The sequence below is a fragment of the Gorilla gorilla genome, chromosome 1 (assembly GCF_029281585.2).
Source record: "Gorilla gorilla gorilla isolate KB3781 chromosome 1, NHGRI_mGorGor1-v2.1_pri, whole genome shotgun sequence".
Taxonomy (NCBI): Eukaryota; Metazoa; Chordata; class Mammalia; order Primates; family Hominidae; genus Gorilla; species Gorilla gorilla.
Genome location: NC_073224.2, coordinates 204,590,492 through 204,611,949, shown reverse-complemented (window position 1 = coordinate 204,611,949; position 21,458 = coordinate 204,590,492). Strand labels below are relative to the sequence as shown.

General features: G+C 36.8%; 1 protein-coding gene across 6 annotated transcripts in view; it reads left to right on the top strand.

Moving 5' to 3' along the window:
• The window catches only part of ZMYM4 (zinc finger MYM-type containing 4), a 152,766-nt gene that overhangs the window by 88,615 nt on the left and 42,693 nt on the right, over positions 1-21,458 (top strand). For 5 of the 6 annotated variants that reach the window (XM_019015121.4, XM_055391493.2, XM_063700442.1 and 2 more), the window contains 5 exons: positions 844-1,365; positions 3,114-3,175; positions 3,538-3,708; positions 11,929-12,013; positions 12,267-12,522. In XM_019015121.4, the coding sequence (XP_018870666.3) occupies positions 844-1,365; positions 3,114-3,175; positions 3,538-3,708; positions 11,929-12,013; positions 12,267-12,522 (1,096 nt within the window). The remainder of the gene's footprint in view (positions 1-843; positions 1,366-3,113; positions 3,176-3,537; positions 3,709-11,928; positions 12,014-12,266; positions 12,523-21,458) is intronic. The other variant, XM_031013104.3, reaches the window with a different exon arrangement.

The window sequence follows — 21,458 nt, the reverse complement described above, 5'->3', positions numbered from 1 at the left end:
GTTAATGAGAAAAGTTCCAGTGGAAAGTTGGGAGCTGATTGTATTAAGCTCAAAGGGTTAATGATAGAGATGAAGTAGAAGCAAACTAGGTAGAATTTTTTTCCTACAAGTTTGTGAAGGGAAGATGAATGAGGGCATTGTAGGGTTAGGGCATGAATGAGGGCATTGCTTTGTTTTGTTTTGGAATGGGAGAGATTAGTATATATTAGTAGTTTTAAACAGTAAATAGTCTTTTATTCTAGGTTGGATAAAATTTATTTTTATGTGTAAGTATTAACTGCCGTCAGTGTTTATTAGTGTTAGTGCAGAGAAAATGGGACTCAGACCAAAGACCTGAGTGCTAATCTCAGTTTTCCCTGAATAATCGCCATAATAATTATAATTACCATTTTATATTCCCTTCTATTTGTCAGTCATTGTGTTGTAGGTCTTTTGTACATACTATCACTAATCCTCACCACAAATTTATCTCCAAGGTGAGTATTATGCTGCTGTATAGATAGACTCTGAGAGTTTACTTTTTAGGATTACATAGATTTTCAGGATCATGCTTTGATTTCAACACAGATATGTCTGATTCTGAAGTTGGTGCTCTTTTCTCTATATCACGTAGCTTTCTTTTCTAACCTAAAGTAGTTTCTCAAGTTTTGGCTCCTTGTTTCCTTAACTGTCAGATAGGAATAGTTATATCTGTCACACCTATATCAAAGTGTTAAATGAATACTATGGTAATATCTGTATTTTGTTTGAAAAAATATTTATTTGGTTAAATACCAGACTGACCTTATCATTGTGGTCATCTTTAGCACTATCATTTGTCTAAACAGTATTTTACTTTTTAAGGTGGTGGTATCATGGATACAGAAATGTCTGAAGATATAGACCACAACTTAACTCCTACCCTTGACAGCATGTCTTATGGAATGCCGAATCAAACAGGATCTGAAAATTCATTGCTGGATGAAGATGATTATTTTTTGAACTCTGGGGATCTTGCAGGAATTCCAGTCGTTGGTAGTGACAATGAGGATGAACAGGATTTTAGTTCAAAGGACAATCTTGTTTCTTCAATTCATACTGATGATAGCTTGGAAGTAGAGAGAAGAGTCACACAGCATGAATCAGACAATGAAAATGAAATACAAATTCAAAATAAGTTAAAAAAAGACTTTCCTAAACAATTTGATCAGGTTTCTGTCTTTAAATCAATACGGAAAGATTTTAGTCTAGTAAGAGAAAACAGCAAAGAGACATTTTCTGGAAAGGAGAAAAATAGAGACCTAACTTATGAACGTGAAAAACGGTTGGATAAACCCCATAAAGATTTGGATTCAAGGTTGAAAAGCAGTTTTTTTGATAAAGCAGGTAATAATTGTTGGCCTTAGAACCATAAAACACAATTAAAAATTACTGATCATAATATATAGCTTTTATTACTTTTGATGTTAAGTGAAGTATGAACGGTTAAATTCATTGTAAGCTTGTCATTTTTCTTTTGTCCTTGTTCTTTGCAGAGTGACTGAATTTCTCCCAGTAACTTTTGGTAATGGTATAAATGGTTGAAAATAGCTCTAAACCTCATTTCTCCCTCCCCTGGTTGCAATGTTTTGATGAGAAAGGCAAGATACTTGAATCACCTGTTCATTTTCTTTGGTTGAACATTGGAACCTGAAGTTGGATTTAACTTCTTTGTGCTGTAAGCACTAATTCAAACTGCTGTCTCACCACTTAGTCCAAATTAGGGAGTTATTTTATTTTTTTAATTTTAATTTAATTTTTTGTTTATTAACTCTTACCTCTATCTGAAAGGGAGTTTTTTTAATTAAAAAAAAACAAACATTTCTAATTTATGTTTTAGAAGTTTCTTGAGGTTCCTCCTGAGCCTCTTTGCCCAGTGTACCCTATACTTTAGCTTTAGTTAACATTCTTGAATATATCACATATTTCCTTCTATGCCTTCCTTTCCTCCTGCTATTCCATTTGCCTGCATGTCATTTTCTCTCTGTATATTTGCTTGTGAAAGTACTTCTTATCCAACAATGCCTAACTCATAAACCTCTTCTACTCTGTCATCATTCTAACTGCTCTACATCAAGAATGAATTGTTTCCTTATCTATATTTCCACAGCATTTTCATGCCTCATTATTTATAGTACTTATCACACAGTATTATAGTTCTATATTTGTTTTACCTTACCTACTAGTGTAGGAGTTGAGGGCCAGATTGTATCTTACTCATCTTTGTATTCTTGGGGCCTAACCTGGTGTAGTAAAATAGTAATTCTTCAATAAATGTTCAATAGCTGTGAAGGAAAGCAAGTATTCTATACCAGTCCTTGTATTTCTTCTAACAATGCTAGGAAATGTATGGTAGAAAGAACAAACCAGTATTGTTAAAAAGACAGCTTTTGAGTGTGTACAAGTCTGTGCAAGGATATACTATATTTTTCTCTATAATTCAGTATATATTTCCAATATCCCTTCTTGGGGTATGAGAGTCATGTTTCTCAAGGAACATAATGTCTAGTAGTAGAATGGACAAGACAAGTCAGGCCGTAGAAGTGCCAATGTCCAGCTGAATAGCATAAGATTTAATTTACAGTTAAAGACAGTGGTAGAAGAGTTTGTCATAAGGCAGTTCAAAAAGATGTCTTTCAAATAACTGAAACTGTGTTTTAGGGATTCTTAGAAGAGAGATGATTTTTAACTTAGTGAACAGGGAAGGTTTTATAGAGGAGAGGTGAATTTTTAACTGAGCTGAGTCTGGAAAACTATAAAGATTAGGGTAGACAGAGGGGACTTGGAATAGAATAAGTAGAAATGGGAGAGAACAAACACAAGCAATTTTCAGAGCAAAAATAATTTTTTTTTTTTTTTTTTTTAGGTTTGAGCAAGGAAAAAATGTAGGGTAAGGCTAAAAGCTAGGTGGGGCCAGATTGTGCAGAACTTTGAGTGAAAATACCTTTTGGGTGTTTTTGGGACCCAGTTCACTCTAACAAGCATCTTTGTTGGAAAAGAGAGGTGATTATCAAATGATAGCTTTTTAGGTCACTCTTTGTAAGATTTGTTATTCATATACATGTGTTTGTTTGTTTTTTTTTTCCTTTCAATAGCTAATCAAGTTGAAGAAACATTACATACCCATTTACCACAAACCCCAGAAACAAACTTTAGGGTAAGTTTTCAGTGTGTATGTAGATTGCTGTAACTGTGACAAGTGTCAAAGTTTTCTTTATGTCACTTTCTAAATTCTAACAATGTATTAGGTAGAGCACTGATTTTTTTTTTTAATTTGCTTAATATTTGTTTAAGGTCATCACCGGAGACATTCTAAAAAGCCTCAACTCTTAGGGTCTTTATTTGTATTTGGTATTTGGACATATAACACAATTACTTTTAGGCGTAGGCATAAGATCCAAAAGCTAATGAATGTCCATAGAGTTCTTCATTTCCAATGAGCTTTTCTTTGGGTGTTAAACCTGAAGAGGAATCATTTTAAAATCTGAATATTTATTAATCCTTTATATTGTGTTTTAGGATTCCAGCTACCCATTTGCCAATAAAGAATCCATTGGTTCGGAACTGGGGAATTCCTTTGCATCAAATATTAGAATTAAAGAAGAACCTTTGGATGATGAGTATGACAAAGCAATGGCACCACAGCAGGGACTACTAGACAAAATTAAAGATGAACCTGACAATGCTCAAGTAAACATTTCACCTTTTTTCCCCCCTTCTTTTTGTTCACACATTGAATTATTCATTTGAGAGAGGAAGTGCTTAAGAAGTGAAATAGTTTGTTGACAGGGTGAAAGGAAACTCTTAAAGAAGGTTGAGGCGATTTGAATTACCATATAAGGCATTAACGAGCTATATGAAACTTTTCCTGAGTAGTAATTAAGGCTTTTAATCATCTTTGTTTCTTAATACCACTGTGATTTTTGCAATGCATTTTAGTGCAAGGCTTTGAGAACTATACAGCAGATATGGTTGAAGATTTATGGTAGTTTATAAGTTTGTGGTGCAATCAAGTTTATGTAGGATAGTAAGCCTTTTGCAGTTAATGCTAATGAAGTACAGGCTATATATGGATTTAAATATTTTTCAGGAGTGGTTAATGGACAGATCATCTTTGGAAGGGTTAATTGATTGAAGAACCAGTTCATTGGATTAGTGGATAGAAGGTAAAGGAGGCTTTGATGAATGATACATGATTCCAAGTTTGAGATCTGTGAGTAATAAGAGTGAAGGTAGAGCTCTGCTATTTCAAGGTTGCTCTGGAGATAAAATCATAGAGATCTTAAAACTGTGAGGTCCTGAAGTCAGCTAAGCTATCCATGCAGTTAATGATGTTGCTGTTGTTGGAATAGAAGAAAAAAGTTATATCAGATGCTGCAATCATTTTGAAGTGCAAGAAGGGGTCCAAGGGACGAATATGCAATAGCAGCAATTATTTGAGGGTATCTGTGTTTTGTAAAGATGATATGAATTGGCTCTTTTTCTGCAATGACGTTTAATCTGGGGGAAGCTTATATTTTCCTATCTTTCTGTTTATATTAGAAGGTTTGAGACTGTCAGACTTCTGTGGAAGTGCTTTCTTTTTCTTTTCTTTCTTTTTGTTTTTTCTTTTTTTTTTTTGAGACAAGGTCTTGCTCTGTTGCCCAGGTTGGAATGCAGTGGTGCAATCACTGCTCACTGCAGCCTCAACCTCCCAGGCTCAAGTGAACCTCCCAGCTCAGCCTCTTGAGTAGCTGGGACCACAGGCGTGTACCACCACACTGGCGAATTAAAAAAAAATTTGTAGAGGGGCCAGACGTGATGGCTCACGCCTGTCATCCCAGCACTTTGCAGACTGAAGCCAGCAGATCACTTGAGGTCAGGAGTTCCAGACCACCCTGGCCAACCTGCTGAAATCCCATCTCTACTAAAAATACAAAAAATTAGCCAGGCATGGTGGCGGGTGCCTGTAATTCCAGCTACTTTGGAGGCTGAGGGAGGAGAATCACTTGAACCAGGAGGTGGAGGTTGCAGTGAGCTGAGATTGCGCCACTGCCCTCTGGCTTGGATGACAGAGTGAGACTTTTTTTTTGGTAAAGTAAGTTGCACAGGCTTGTCTCTAACTTCTCTGCTCAAGTGATCCTCCTGCTATGGCCTTCCAAAGTGTTGGGTTTACAGACGTGAGCCACCGTGCCTGGTCAAGTGCATTTTTCATTTAGATGTTTTTGGACAGGATTTCTCAAACTCCACAGCATTGACATTTTGGACCAGATAATTCTTTGTTGTGAAGAAATGTCCTGTGCATTGCAGGACATTTAGTAAGCATTTGTGGCCTCTACCTACTACATGCCAGTAGCAGCCTCCTCCCTTGCCAATTTTAACAAAAAATGATCTATTGAGAACCATTGTATTAGAGTAAGCAGATAGAAGAATAGGAGATTGCAGAGGTTGGTGATTCATGTGAGTCATTGAGTCAAATTGATGCTCAGTTAGCATGAATTCCATGACGTTCAGTGGAAGTTGGATGTGTTAGGGTAGTGATAAAGCTATAGGAGTTGGATGGATATGAGTATACTTGCTACAAAGAAGAAAGTAGAAGGAATATAAATAGATTTTTCTATTCTATTTAAATAGAAGGTAAATAAAAGCATGTTTATAGAAGCAGGTAATGGAGATCTTAGATATCTGAATTAGGGATAAATAGTTGTCCCAACACCTGGGGAAAGTTCATGTGGCAGTATATGCTTCAGAAGACTACAGCCATGTCTATATGAAGGGCAGATCTTGTATCTCTTCTCCTGCCCCAATGTGGGCATGCTGGCAGGGTACCAAAATCATCTCTTTCTTTTGTACTTGAACCATGTGACACTTCCTTGGGACAAAAAGGCACTTAGAGCATAAACCAAATACAATAGGGGTAGAGAACACTGAGAAGGTTATTAGTATTGTTGTTTTCAGAACAATCAGAGGTTCCAGTGGCTGGAGAATATAAATAGAATGGAACAGATAGAAACACTTAAATTTTTATATACTTATTCAGAATTATAAAATGTGTTATAAAATACTGAATATGAATATGAAGTTTCATCATGATTATGGGAAGAACTTCCCCAAAGGCTTACTCCCTGATTGATTGGACTTGAGAATTAAGCAGTAATGAGTAGGTCCTGGGCATAAGATCCAAAAGCATTCTTTACCCTGACCCCACAATAAGGGACTTGTAGTATGTGAGTGGATAGAGCTAGGTTTTCCCTGAGGAGTCCTTTTTGTTGTCAGCAATACCAGTCCTATAGGATCAGACCTTTGATAATTCTTCTAGAAATCCCCCAGAGCAGCTCTCATGTTATAAACTAGATATGTGATTCTTTCCTTCTTTTCTTTTTCTTGTCTTTTCCACACCCGTCTCCACCTTCTCTCCTTCTTTTAGAAGAGTATTGCCTTTCAATATTGCATAATTTATTACTTTTATTCATTTCCCATGGACTGGAAAAGAGAACTCTATTGTATTATGTTATTAGTCTCAAAAAAGTACTATTAGCCTCTCATAAAATACTGATAGATTTTACAGTTGTGGTCAGTGTTTACTTTTGACCATCAGTTACCAGTAACTTCTTTCATGGTTCAATAAAATCATAGCTTTAGTTTATGGCACCTTTTCAAAACTTCCTTTGGCTTTTCTTTGTGCTTAATTTAGGTAGTTTTGCTTTTAGCTCACTTCCTAATTCTCTTTTTTACACAATTCATTTTGGTCCTAATTTCTTTACTTTACTATATAAACAAGGTGCTGAAATGTGTGTGTATGTATTTAACTTCCTCTACCCATTTGCTCTTGGTTATTTCTTCAGTTATGATATTCTGGATTTGCCAGTCATTGTCCATCCTCCTGACTCTATTACTGGCATAATGTCATTGGGTCTCACAGTTTCATTTCTTCATTCTAATTCTATTGCATGTTTCTATAATGTTTTCTGTAGTATTTTTACAGTTACAGATGCTTTTACACGTACTGTGTTGCTTAATTCGCCTAACAACCCTGTATAAGATGGCCAGAGTAGAGGATGTTAACATTTATAGGTGAGAGAGCTGAGAGATATAGAGATTTAGTTACTCAAGCCCTCATGGCCAGGAAGGAGACAATCTGGGGTCATAATCAAAGTCTTTTTTTTTTTTTTTTAGTCTACCAATCTTTCTGTAAATAAAAGTTGTTTAATTTTAAAAATACCTAGGGAAGGTTTCAAAATAGATACTTTAAAGAGAGCCAGAGACCTCATTTTCCTCTTTTGCCTTTTCTATAGGGTCTAAAAACTGTACATTGAGTAAATACTACATTAAAGTCATGATTTCTTTTTCTTCTTGTTCATAATAATAGAGGAAGAGCTAATGTGTAGTCTCTTATTGAAAGAACTCAATTAAAATGGGAAAGCAAATGAACCAATTGTCGTCATAATAGTGATTCACACAGTTTTGGAAAGAAAATGTAGTAATTCAAATGTTGGGGCTGTTTTAGCCATATTGAGTTAATTTGGCAATAGAAACTGTGTTACTCATTTCTAAAATACTTTCATGGGATATTAATATTGATCTTCATTTGTAGTAAACTAAGAAGGTAAAGGTATTGGTAAAGGAATTTTTTTGTGTTTTGGCATGTGTTTTTCTGCTTCTGAAAGCTTTTGGGTTACCAATTAGATATTTACTTCTCAGAAAATATTTGTTAGTATTTGGCTACTCATTGATTTGTTTATCAAATACTTGTAAAATTAGTGATCATGGGAGGATACAAACATAAACCAAACATGATTGTGCCTTGAAGGCATTGTGGACCATACAAACGGTACTTAAGATGTATACTATTTTACTATATTACATAAATAATATGTACTCAAGGCTAAAGGAATCCAGCAGAAGTTTGCAATAGCCATCACAGAGACTAAGAGAGCTGACTGGAGACCGTTAATGTATGCCAATGAGTATTGGTTGTTTCTGGAGTTTTCTGAGATTAAAATAAAAATATTTAAGGAAATTTTCTTTAATACACTATATAATGAAGGAATGTCATGATTAGTCGATGTTAGAAAATCTTTTAATACATATATTTCATCAACAGGTCAAATAAGCGTATCTGTAATAGTCACTTTATTAGATGCCAAAAGACATCTCATGTAATTCAGACATTTCTTACAATAGATTTTTTCTTGATCATGGTAAGGAACTACTACTTCAGATCAGTAACAGTTATTGAAGTTGAAGTAAAATGATGGAAATCTTCTGTTAATATTACTAAAAGAATACAAGTTGCAGATGTCATTGTTATTATTTAACTCTTGTTGGATTTTTACTTCAATCCATGTTAAAGAAATTAGAAGAAAAAATAATGGAAAAAGGGAAATAAAATTATCACTTGCTATTAAGAATATTTATGAAAGAATTAATAGAATTCATGAAAATTTAGTGGAGTACCTAGTTGAATTATACCAATACTTCTATAAATAAACTTCCCAGTTAGATGATATAATGAAAAAGATACACTATTCCCAGCAGCAACTAAAAAGTACTTATATCAAATACAACTTGAAATAATGAAGAGACCATCTTTTTAAATGTAAGAAATATGAAGATGTCAGTTATTTTTAAATTAAGATTTAAGGCCAGGTGCGGTGGCTCACGCCTGTAATCCTAACACTTTGGGAGGCCAAGGGGGGGCGAATCACTTGAGGTCAGGAGTTCAAGACCAGCCTGGCCAACATGGTGAAACCCTGTCTCTACTAAAAAATACAACAATTACAGAAATTAGCCGGGCGTGGTGGTGCATGCCTGTAATCACAGCTACTCGGGAGACTGAGACAGGAGGATCACTCGAGCCTGGGAGGTGGAGGTTGCAGTGAGCCAAGATCGCACCATCGCGCCCCAGCTTGTGGGATAAGAGTGAAACTCCATCTCAAAAAAAAAAAAAAAAATTGAGATTTAGATCTGATGCAATTCTGATGAAAATATCAATGGTTAGGTTATGAAGTTTTGTAGAAGAATAATAGGCATGCACATACACACACTTATTACACATATATTCTAAAAAATGGATGGAGAGGTTGAATGTGGCAAATGCTGTTAAATGGTTGAACATCATACAATTAATTTCTTTTTTTTTTTAAAAGACAGAGTTTCACTCTTGTTGCCCAGGCTGGAGTGCAATGGTGCAATATTGGCTCGCTGCAACCTCTGCCCTCCCACCGCCCTGGGTTCAAGCGATTCTCCTGCCTCAGCCTCCTGAGTAGCTGGGATTACAGGCGTGCGCCACCACGCCCCGCTAATTTCTGTAATTTTAGTAGAGACAGGGTTTCACCGTGTTGGCCAGGCTGGTCTCAGACTCCTAACCTCAGGTGACCCGCCCACCTCGGCCTCCCAAGGTGATTGGATTACAGGTGTGAGCCACCACGTCTGGCCATAAGTATCCTACAATTAGTTATAGCATGATATCATAAGATTAGTCAGACTGAAAATGATATAGAAGAGATAGCCCAAAAACAGACATTATTTTTTAAGAATTTGATATATTTATCAATGGCAAATGAAAGGAATTCACTATTTAGAGAAAGAAAAAGAGGTGGGCATGGTGGCTTATGCCTGTAATCCCAGCACTTTGGGAGGTTGAGGCGGGTAGATACTTGAGGTCAGGAGTTCAAGACCAGCCTGGCCAACATGTTGAAACCCCGTCTCTACTAAAAATATAAAAATTAGCTGGGTGTGGTGGCAGGCACCTGTAATCTCAGCTACTGGGGAGGCTGAGGCAGGAGAATCACTTGAACCCAGGAGGCAGAGGTTGCAGTGAGCCGAGGTTGAGCTAGCCTGGGTGACAGAGTGAAACTCTGTCTCAAAAAAGAAAAATGTTCATTATGCATCAAAACGAGTAAATTCCAAATGGACTAAGGCAGGGGTTGGCAAATTATCAGTGGTGGGCCAAATCCAGCCCCCCCCCCCCATTTTTTTTGTTTTTTCCACCCACTGCTTTCATAAATAAAGTTTTATTTGAACATTGCCACATTCATTCATTTACATATTATGTGGGTGCTTTTGCTCCACCAGAGCAGAGTTGAGTAGTTGGGACAGAGACCATATGGCCTGCAAAGTCAAAAATATTTGCTATCTGGCCCCTTACAGATAAAGTTTGCTGATCCCTGGATTAAATGAATGTATTATTATAAAAATGAAACTATTTTCTTATTATTTTAATGTGGAAATAAAACTTTGTAAGAGATAGAAGAAATCACAAAGGTAAAGACTGTCAAATTTTTTTGGCACAAAAATGGAAACAAATATATAAAATTTTAACTTAACGTACATATTGAGGAAATGTTGATAACAAATGCTACTGAGAGTTAATACTGTTCCATTATAATGTACTTTTTGTAAATGAACATTAAAAATAGCTGCAACTTGAAACAAAGTGGGAAAATACTTTTAAATGGTGTTTTTTTCATAAATTACTGGAGTAAATATAATTAAGAACTTTTTTGGGGAGGAAAACAACCTATCATGTATCAAGAACCTTTACTATGTACCTTTTTACCTGGTAGTTCCACTTCAGGAATTCTTTTCTTAGGAGATAATCCTAAATATGGGAGTATGAATATTCACAGAGATATTCATCGTGGCATTAGTGATTGTACTGAATATGCGGAAACATTAAATGGACCAACATTGTGTTGTGGTTATAAAATCTTGGTGCCATGTGGGGCCATTGGAGCCGGAGGCAGAAGGAAAAAATCAGTAATACTGATTTGGTATTTATTTAAAAATTTGATATTTTGCTCTTCAGGGACCTTGCATAAATTTGATTTTTAAAAATACTGTGTTAAAATATTATCTTCATTACTGAGGTTTTTGGTGCCCCCTTAATTTTGTACCTGAGGGATGTGCCTCACTCACCTCATCCCAGTCACATCTCTGTGTAATGTGTTATGTTTCTTAAATAATACATATTTGTATTTTCAAACTTGAGTAATGTGCCGACACCTCCCCATCACAAAAAAGGAGATATATCTGAGATACCCCAGAATTCCAAGAATAAGTGATCTTGCAGAGTTTTTGCATGTTTCAATATGATAAACAATATATTAAAATAAAAGTTAAATCTATTATGTAATGATTTTAGAATGCAATTGTATAATTGTAAAAAGCAAACAGCACTGAAAGGTTGTAGTAGAATTCAGTTATATGGTGGTTACGCATGACTTAAAATATGTGTACATGCACATAAAAATCATTGAAATAAAAACAAAATTTAAACAGCATTCTTTTAGAATTTTCAGACTATGTAGACCTCAGGGATTCTTGGACTTCAGTTTTAGAAACACTGGTATATTTAGCCATTAGAAGTAATTTTGGAGTAATATATACTAATATACAAACGTTCAAATGATTCAAATGAGCAAAAAATCAGTTTATAAGAATGGTATATTTAATATAATTACAACTTATTAAGAAATAAAACCTCTGCATTGAGGAGGGGAAAAGACTGGAAAGAAATATACCCAAAGAATAACAGTGATTGTTTTGGGGTGATTAAAATATGATTAAGTTTTTTCTTATTTTTATTTATCTAAATTTTCTATAGTGATTGTGTATTACTTTTATAATAAACAGTAACTTATAATACTTTAATAAAAATAAAATTAAAGATTTTTCAAAAATAATAAATACTTAGTGTCACAGACTAAGTAGATACTTTCATTTTTTCTGTCTTACACTCCTAGCATATACATATTTTACCTATATTTAATTATAGTTTGCTTGCTGTTTTGTACTTTATTATTTCTTATTAATGTTTTAAACATTTTCCACCTCTATATAGTGGTAGTAAAATGTCTTGAATGTCTGGATGTCTTTAGGTATTTATTCTTTTCTCTATGTATTTATTTATTTTTTTCTTCTTTAAAGGAGTATAGTCATGGCCAACAGCAAAAAACTCAAGAGGGGGAACTGAAAATTAGTGCTGTGTTTTCAGTCAGTGGCAGCCCTCTTGGTAAGAAACAGACCTGAATAAATGGATTGTGTATGTTCTGACCAATATGAATGAGAAGAAATTCTGCTTGTATTAATAAACCAGGCAGCTCTCTCTACCCACTTAGGATGCCTTTAAATTGTGTATTGCATAATTACTGTTGGGTTTCAAGACTAGTTCTAGAAGAGAAAGAAAGAATGTCTACTTAAAATTCATGGTAAAAAGTAAAACATTTTTTTCTTTCAATTTTTTTTTTTTTTTTTTTTTTTTAAAGCTCCACAGTTGACTACTGGCTTTCAGCCCTCACTGGCGTCATCTGGCATGAATAAAATGCTTCCTTCAGTTCCAGCCACAGCTGTTCGAGTTTCCTGTTCTGGTTGTAAAAAAATCCTCCAGAAGGGGCAAACTGCTTATCAGAGGAAAGGGTCTACTCAGCTATTCTGCTCCACACTGTGCCTCACTGGATATACAGTTCCACCTGCCCGCCCACCGCCTCCTCTCACCAAGAAAACTTGTTCAAGTTGCTCAAAGTATAGCAGAATTCTAAATTATCTTTTTTGTTTCTTTCCTTTCTCTTAACATACTTTGTTCTTAGCTCATGTATTACATTTGATATTCTACATTTATTCCTTTTTTTTTTTTTTGAGAAATACCACATTATTTTCTGTCTGCTTTCAGTTGTTGCTTTTCAGTCTTCCAGGTGCTAGGTGCTAGGTTCTCAGCTTGTTTTTTAGCTTTCAATAATGTTACTTTTATGTATTGTTTTTGAAACCAGCTCTCCCATCCTTGTTAGTTGAAGTGCCTGATATAACAAAAAGTGCACATTTAGGGATATTGTATTACAGCAGTATTTTATAACTATAGGCAATAGATATTTAAATCCAACAAATATTTTAAGTTATATTTCCTGTTATGTAATTTGAATTTCTTTAATACTTTTCTTCTTAACCTTAAATGGCTTCCTGTGTGTGTGTGTGTGTGTGTGTGTGTGTGTATACACATTTATTTATTTATTTATTTTGAGACGGAGTCTCGCTCTGTTGCCCAGGCTGGAGTGCAGTGGTGTGATCTCGGCTCACTGCAAGCTCCACCTCCCGGGTTCATGCCATTCTCCTGCCTCAGCCTCCTGAGTAGCTGGGACTACAGGTGCCCGCCACCATGCCCAGCTAATTTTTTCTATTTTTTAGTAGAGACGGGCTTTCTCTGTGTTAGCCAGGATGGTCTCAATCTCCTGACCTCATGATCCACCTGCCTCAGCCTCCCAAAGTGCTGGGATTACAGGTGTGAGCTACCGCGCCTGGCCTATATTTTTATTTTCTCAGTGTCTCTGAACTACCACATTGTGTCCATTGGAATGTTTAATAACAAAAAAGGGGTATGATCTTATGACTGTAATAAGGTCATCCTGATATATTTGAGTAATACACAATAACTTTGACTAATTTTATGATTGTTAGAAACGGTTTAAGTCAGAAAAAGAGGAATAATGCTCTTGTTCTGAAACACTCTATAATCAGGCTACTCAAACCATGATTCATTTATTACTTTAGGCGGTAATGTTTATAGTTCCTCACACAGATGCTGCACTTTGTCTGCCCGGAGAGGAGAAAAAGATATTCCTCCTCCTAGTTCAGTTAGATAAGAGATGTTTAAAAGAGATTTAAATATGGTTAGAAGTTTTTCTGGAAGTTACTGGTATGCACATCGTTTATGCTTCATTTTTTTGAAATGACCGACAGGGTAAATTTTGGTTATATTTGAGGCAGCTTAAATATATACTGTAACTTATATATACAAATGTAGATTAGACTTCAGTTTTCTTTGGAATTTCTATTTTTATTGTAAAATTGCCGCTATTTAAAAGAACAATAGAAACTTCTGCAACTTTTTGTTTTGGGACTATCTTTTAAGCTAATTACACATTCTTTTGAATAGCTTCTGTGCTATCAAATTTTTATCTCCTGAGTGCTTATTTACTGTTCACATGTGGCTAAAAGCCATTTAGAACCATGTATATTGATTAAAGTGCAGATTAAGATATTTTATATCAATTTTTGTTCAAAAATGAAATTTAATTATATAAGATTGGTGCTTTTGTGACTTTCAATGCCTTTTGTGAAGGAATTTATAAAAGGGAATTTAAAAAATATATCTTTGAGTTATGTTGTCATTGTTAGAATAATAATTATACCAGGGCTATTTTGAGTGATAGATTTGGCTTATTTCTTTAAAAATTTATTTCATTAGAACATAAACCATGAGGAAGTAGTTGGGAAAGGTGTCAGGGAATGTTGGTTAAAGGATACAAAATTTTTTAGTTAGAAAGAATTGAAGATCTATTGTACAATATGGTGACTATAGTTAATGATACATTGTATTCTTGAAAAATGGTGAGAATAGATATAAAATGTTCTCACCACAAAAATGGTAACCAAGGAAAGCATATATTAATTAGCTAGATTTAGGCATCGCACAGTGTGTATGTGTATACACACACAGACACACATACACACATAGGTTGAGTGTCTCTTACCTTAAATGCTTGGGACCAGAGGTGTTTCAGATTTTGGATTTTTAAAAAGGTTTTGGGATATTTGCATTATATCTACTAACTGATTGAGCATTTCTAATCTGAAAATCTGAAATTTAATGCTCCAATGAGCATTTCCTTTAAACATCATGTTGGCGCTCAAAAAGTTTCAGATACTGGGAGCATTTTGGATTTCTGGATTAGGGATACTCAGCCTGTTCTTTTTTTTTTTTTTTTTTTTTTTTGAGACGGAGTCTGGCTCTGTCACCCAGGCTGGAGTGCAGTGGCGCAATCTCAGCTCACTGCAAGCTCCGCCTCCCGGGTTCACGCCATTCTCCTGCCTCAGCCTCCCGAGTAGCTGGGACTACAGGCGCCCGCCACCACGCCCGGCTAATTTTTTGTATTTTTAGTAGAGATGGGGTTTCATCATGTTAGCCAGGATGGTCTCGATCTCCTGACCTCGTGATCCGCCCGCCTCGGCCTCCCAAAGTGCTGGGATTACAGGCGCGAGCCACCGCGCCCGGCCAGCCTGTTCTTTAAAATATGATGTTGTGGCTGGGCGTGGTGGCTTGCGCCTGTAATCCCAGCACTTTGGGAGGCTAAGGCAGGTGGATCACTAGAGGCCAGGAGTTCAAGACCAGCCTGGCCAACATGGTGAAACCTCCATCTCTGGTAAAAATACAAAAATTAGCTGGGCTTGGTGGCACATGCCCATAATCCCAGCTACTCAGATGGCTGAGGCACAAGAATCACTTGACCCTGGGAGGTAGAGGTTGCAGTGAGCCAAGATTGCACCAATGCACTCCAGCCTGGATGACAGAGTGAGACTCTATCTCAAAAAAAAAGAAAGAAAATTATGTTGTACACACAGTAAATACATATAATTTATGTCAGTATAAATAAATATATATATATGCACACACACCCACACCCCCCACAAGGATAGGAACTTTGTGTTATCTACTTCAATATACCCAGCACAGTAAATGCTTAATAAGTATTTGTTGAATGGGAGAATTAATGATCTTAACTTTTTTTTTTCTTTTTTTTTTTTGAGACCGAGTCTCGCCGCTCTGTCGCCCAGGCTGGAGTGTAGTGGCGCAGTCTCGGCTCACTGCAAGCTCTGCCTCCCAGGTTAACGCCATTCTCCTGCCTCAGCCTCCTGAGTAGCTGGGACTACAGGCACCCGCCACCATGCACAGCTAATTTTTTTTTTTTTTTTTTTTTGTATTTTCAGTAGAGATGGGGTTTCACCATGTTGGTCAGGCTGGTCTCAAACTCCTGACCTCCTGATCCACCCGCCTCAGCCTCCCAAAGTGCTGGGATTACAGGCGTGAGCCACCGCGCCTGGCCCTGCACAGCTAATTTTTTATATGTTTAGTAGAGGTGGAGTTTCACTGTGTTAGCCAGGTTGGTCTCAATCTCCTGACCTTGTGATCCACCCGCCTCAGTCTCCCAAAGTGCTAGGATTACAGGTGTGAGCCACTGCGCCCAGCCCAATGATCCTAACTTCTAAAAAAGCTATACTTACTACTTTATAGTTATAACTTATGTAGTAAAATTATTTAGTAAAAAGAGACTTTATACTGCTTGAATTGTAAAACATACTTTTAAAAATGAGTACTTAGGTATATATCCTGTCTCTAATTTCTGTATTCCAGTATGTTCATCATGGGATTCTTTTTTTTTTTTTGAGACAAGAGTTTTGCTCTTGTTGCCCAGGCTGGAGTGCAATGGCACGATCTTGGCTTACCACAACCTCCACCTCCGGGGTTCAAGTGATTCTCTTGCCTTAGCCTCCCGAGTAGCTGGGATTACAGGCATGCACCACTATGCCCAGCTAATTTTTTTGTATTTTTAGTAGAGATGGGGTTTCTCCATGTTGGTCAGGCTGGTCTCAAACTCCCGACCTCAGATGACCCACCCGCCTTGGCCTCCCAAAGTGCTGGGATTACAGGCGTGAGCCACCGTGCCCGGCACTCATCATGGGATTGTAAGACTTAAATCAGTTTGAAGATTTTAATTTTTATAGTTTTTTTCTGTTTATTTTGCCATGAAATCATTTCACATAATAACTTCATGTTTCTTTATTTAATTCTTACTCTAGGGATCAACAGTCTTTAAAATTTCAGTGATATTTATCCTTTTATAATCATAGCTACAGGCTGGGCATGGTGGCGTGCACTTGTAGTCCCACCTACTCAGGAGGCTGAGGTGGGAGGATTGCTTGAGCCCAGGAGTCTGAGACTCAGCCTGGGCAACATAGTGAGACCTGGTCCCCCCCAGCCCCTAAAAAATGTCAGCCACATCTCCGTCTCAAAAAAAAAAAAAAAAAGTCAGTCATAGATATTTTTTTTTAAAGATTTATCAGTTATTTTCAAAATGGCTATGGAAAACACGTAAGTTTTAAAATATGCCCTCTTTCTCGTTTTAAAAAATTATTACTATTGTCCATACATGTTACTCTTTTCATCTAGATTTATCATGTTTCTTTGGCCTCCAGTCTCTGGTGTTTGCCTAAGCTTTATTAGAGACAGGTCATTTCTACCTATGTGTCATTTTATCTATGTCTTGATCTTATGTAATTCAATTGCTCTTTAAGATTGTGTTCTCTTCTCATGTTTGGTTTATCCATTATCCAAATTTTCCATTTCTTCAACCTGTTATCCCTTGACTCTTTACAGTTCTACCTTTTTATTCACTTAGTCTTTTACCCTTTTTTTATTCCTTTTTTTATTCATTCACCCGTTTTTGTTCTTTCAGGTACTCCTTACTTATCTCCTTAGCCTTTTCTTCTTCATTTTCTTTCTTACTTTTCTCCTACTTCTCATTTTACATAATACTTACTTTTTGCTTCAGTCTTCCACCATTGTCAACCTTGTTTTTCCTTATATTCCATTTTACTTTCTGAACTACTCTTTAATCTCCTGTTCAACACTACCTTGCCTTCCTTTTTATCCCTTCTTATTTACATGGTGATTACAACAGTTTGGTATAGTCTGATTTATCTGATGGTAAAATTGATGAGTTGGATGTACCAAAAATATAAGGAAGCTAAATTCAAAGAAGGTAAAAGATTTGCTTGTGTCACCTAGCTGGTTCATTTTGGCATATGCATTGTTTCTCTACATAGTCTATGTAGTCAAACAGGTTTCATTTAGAAATCATTCCCCATAAGAAGGGTTTCAATTTGATTTGAATAGGCAGAGATGGAAAAAATTTCCTCTCTGATAACTACTGCTACTGTTGTATACCAGTAGAAATATAACAGCAGCACTTAGGTTAGAAGAAGCTCATTAGCTATTCAGAATAAATTTTATTTTTCTTAATTTTTGGTAATCATATCTCTTAGCCTGTTGAATTTAACTTAAACTCTGAAAAAATTTTGGTTGCCATTTAAGTTTTAGGTTTCCTTAATGATAGGGACCTAATAATTTGTTTTTAAAAATCTGTCTTGGCTGGGAGCAGTGGCTCATGCCTGTAATCCCAGCATTTTAGGAAGCCAACATTGGAGGATTGCATGAGCCCAGGATTTCGAGACCAGCCTGGGCAACACAGTGAAACCTCATCTCTACAAAAAGTTAAAAAATTAACCAACTGTGGTGCCACATGCCTGTAATCCCAGCTGCTTGGGAGGATGAGGTGAGAGGATTTCTTGAGTCCAGGAGTTTGAGGCTGCAGTGAGCTATGATCACACTCCTGCTCTTCAGCCTAGGTGACACAGCAGGAGACTATCTTTGAAAAAAAAAAAAATCTCATATTTTGCAGAAAAGAGGTAATTTGGAGGATAATTTTGTTAATACTGTTAGATCAGATTCTTGTTATAATGATATTCAAAGAAGTAACACCCAGATTGTCTGTACCATTTCTGAATTTTCACTAACTTGAATGAGATTGTTTCTTCTCATTCTGTCATAAGATATAATCCACTACCACAATAAGATGTAATCTAATTGGACTCTAAGCATAGTGAGAGCAGTGAAAAAATACCTAATTTTATACTTCCATTTCCTTGATCCATGCTGCTCCCAATTCTTATCTCCTTAACTTTCTGGAAAACTCCTATTTAAGGTCCAGCTAAAATATCACCCTTTGGGTTGCCTTTCATGTTACATGTAGTCTGAAATAATTGTTTCTTCATTTATATTTTTATGGCACGTTATTTGTGTCTTCTCCAAAAATTATTTATACTTCTTTTTTTTTTTTTTTTTTTTGAGACGGAGTCTCACTTTGTTGCCAGGCTGGAATGCAGTGGCGTGATCTTGGCTCACTGCAACCTCTGCCTCCCAGGTTGAAGTGATTCTCCTGCCTCAGCCTCTCGAGTAGCTGGGACTACAGGTACACGCCACCATGCCCAGCTAATTTTTTTGTATTTTTAGTAGAGATGGGATTTCACCATATTGCCCAGGATGGTCTTGATCTCTTGACCTCAGGTGATCTGCCCACCTCGGCCTCCCAAAGTGCTAGGATTACAGGCGTGAGCCACCACACCCGGCCTATAGTATTTTAAGAATGCTTGTGTTACAGTATTTTATGAAATATTTGTCTATTTGTCACAATAACTCTGAGCTCCTTAAGTACATAACATCTCTTTTTTGAGATGGAGTCTTGCCCTGTTGCCCAGGCTGAAGTACAGTGGTGCGATCTGGGCTCACTGCAACTTCCGCCTCCCAGGTTCAAGTGATTCTCTTGCCTCAGCCTCCCGAGTAGCTGGGACTACATGCGCATGCCACCACGCCCGGCTAATTTTTGTATTTATAGTAGAGACGGGGTTTCGCCATGTTGGCCAGGCTGGTCTCAAACTCCTGACCTCAAGTGATCTGCCCGCCTCAGCCTCCCAAAGTGCTGGGATTACAGGTGTGAGCCACTGCGCCTGGCCCGTATGTGGACCATATTTTGACTCAGGGTTTCGTTAATGTCTGGCTCAATGTAACTTGTCACTAAATATCCTTGTCACTAAATATCCCTCTATGAAATACATTAAAACCTAATTTTAAAAATAACAGGAAATGCAAAAAGCAAAGCAGTCTAGAGCTGCTAAGTATGGAAGATGGCAAGGTATGGAGTTATGTATTATAGTAAAATATTAGGTGCTCCTAATGATGATTTCCCATTATATCTACTATTTTACTGAAGCAGAGAGATTTGTATAGCCATACTTCAGAGATATTCAGGATTTGGTTCCAGACCACCTCAATAAAGCAAATAGCTCAATAAAGCAATTATCTCAATAAAGTGAGTGATATTAATTTTTTGGCTTCCCAGTTCATATCAAAGTTGTGTTTATACTGTAGTCTGTGTGCAATAGCATTAAATCTTTAAAAACCAATGTACATTTTTAAATTAAAAGTACTGCATTGCTAACAAATGCTAACAATCACATGAGCCTTCAGTGAGTCATAATCTTATTACTAATAGACAGTCTTGTTTCAATGTTGATGGCTGCTGATTAATTCAGGGTGATGGTTGCTGAAGGTTTTGGTGGCTGTGGCAATTTCTTAAGATAACAATGAAGTTTGTCACATCAGTTGACTCTTCCTTTCACAAAATATTTCTTTGTGGCATGCAATAATATTTGATAGCATTTTACCCAGAGAAGAACTTTCCAAATTGGAATCAGTACTCTCAGACTCCACCATTGCTTTATCAACTAAGTTTATGTAATACTTTAAATCCTTTGGTGTCATTTCACCAAAGTTCACAGCATCTGCACCAGGAGTAAATTCCATGACAAGAAATTACTTTCCTTGCTCATCCATTGGAAGCAACTCCTTATCTGTTCAAGTTTTATCATGAGATTGCAGCAATTCAGTCGCATCTTCAGGCTCCACTTCTAGTTCTCTTACTATTTCTCCCACATTTGTAGTTATTTCCTCCACAGAAGTCTCAAACTCCTCAGAGTCATCTGTGAGGATTGAAGTTACCTACTTCCAAGCTCCTATTAATGATGATATTTGGTTTTCCTCTCATTAATCATGAATGTTCTTAATGTCATCTGGAATGGTGAATCCTTTCCAGAAGCTTTTTAATTTCCTTTGGCCAGATCCGTTATAGGAATCACTATCTATGGCAGCTGTAGCCTTAGGAAATGTATGTCTTAAATAATGAGTTGCAAAAGTTGAAATTACTCCTTGATCCACAGGCTGCAGAATAGATATTGGGTAAGCAGGTATGAAAGTAACATTAACCTCTTGTACATCTCCATCAGAACTCTTCAGTGACTAGATGTCAATGAGCAGTAATATTTTGAAAGGAATCTTTTAAGTGTCCTGGGATTTTTGAAAGTTAAAAGTAGAAGCTGGTGGCTTCTACTTGAAGTCACCAGCTACATTAGCCCCTAACAAGACAGTCAGCCTGTCCTTTGAAGCTTTGAAGCCAGGCATTGACTTCTCTCTGGCTGTGAAAGTCCTAGATGGCATCGTTTTTCAATAGAAGACTGTTTCTTCTACATTGAGAATCTTATTTAGTGTAGCCACCATCATAAATTGTCTTAGCTAGATGTTCTTGATAACTTGCTACTGCTTCTCCATCAGCACTTGCTGCTTCACCTTGTACTTTGATGTTCCAGAGATAGCTTCTTTCGTTAAACTGTATGAGCTAACCTCTGCTAGCTCTAAACTTCTGCAGCTTCTTTACCTGAGTCTTCCTAGAATTCAAGAGAATTAGGGCCTTGCTCTGGATTAGGCTTTGGCTTAAGGGAATGCTGTGGCTGGTTTGCTCTTCTATCTAGACCACTGTAACTTCTCTCCACATCAGCGGTAAGACTTGCACTTTCTTTTCTGTTGTTGTTTTGAGACGGAGTGTCTCTCTATCACCCAGGCTTGAGTGCAGTGGCGCAATCTCAGGTCACTGCAGCCTCCGCCTCCTGGGTTCAAGCAATTCTCCTGCCTCAGCCTCCCAAGTAGCTCGGACTACAGTCACGCGCCACCACGCCCA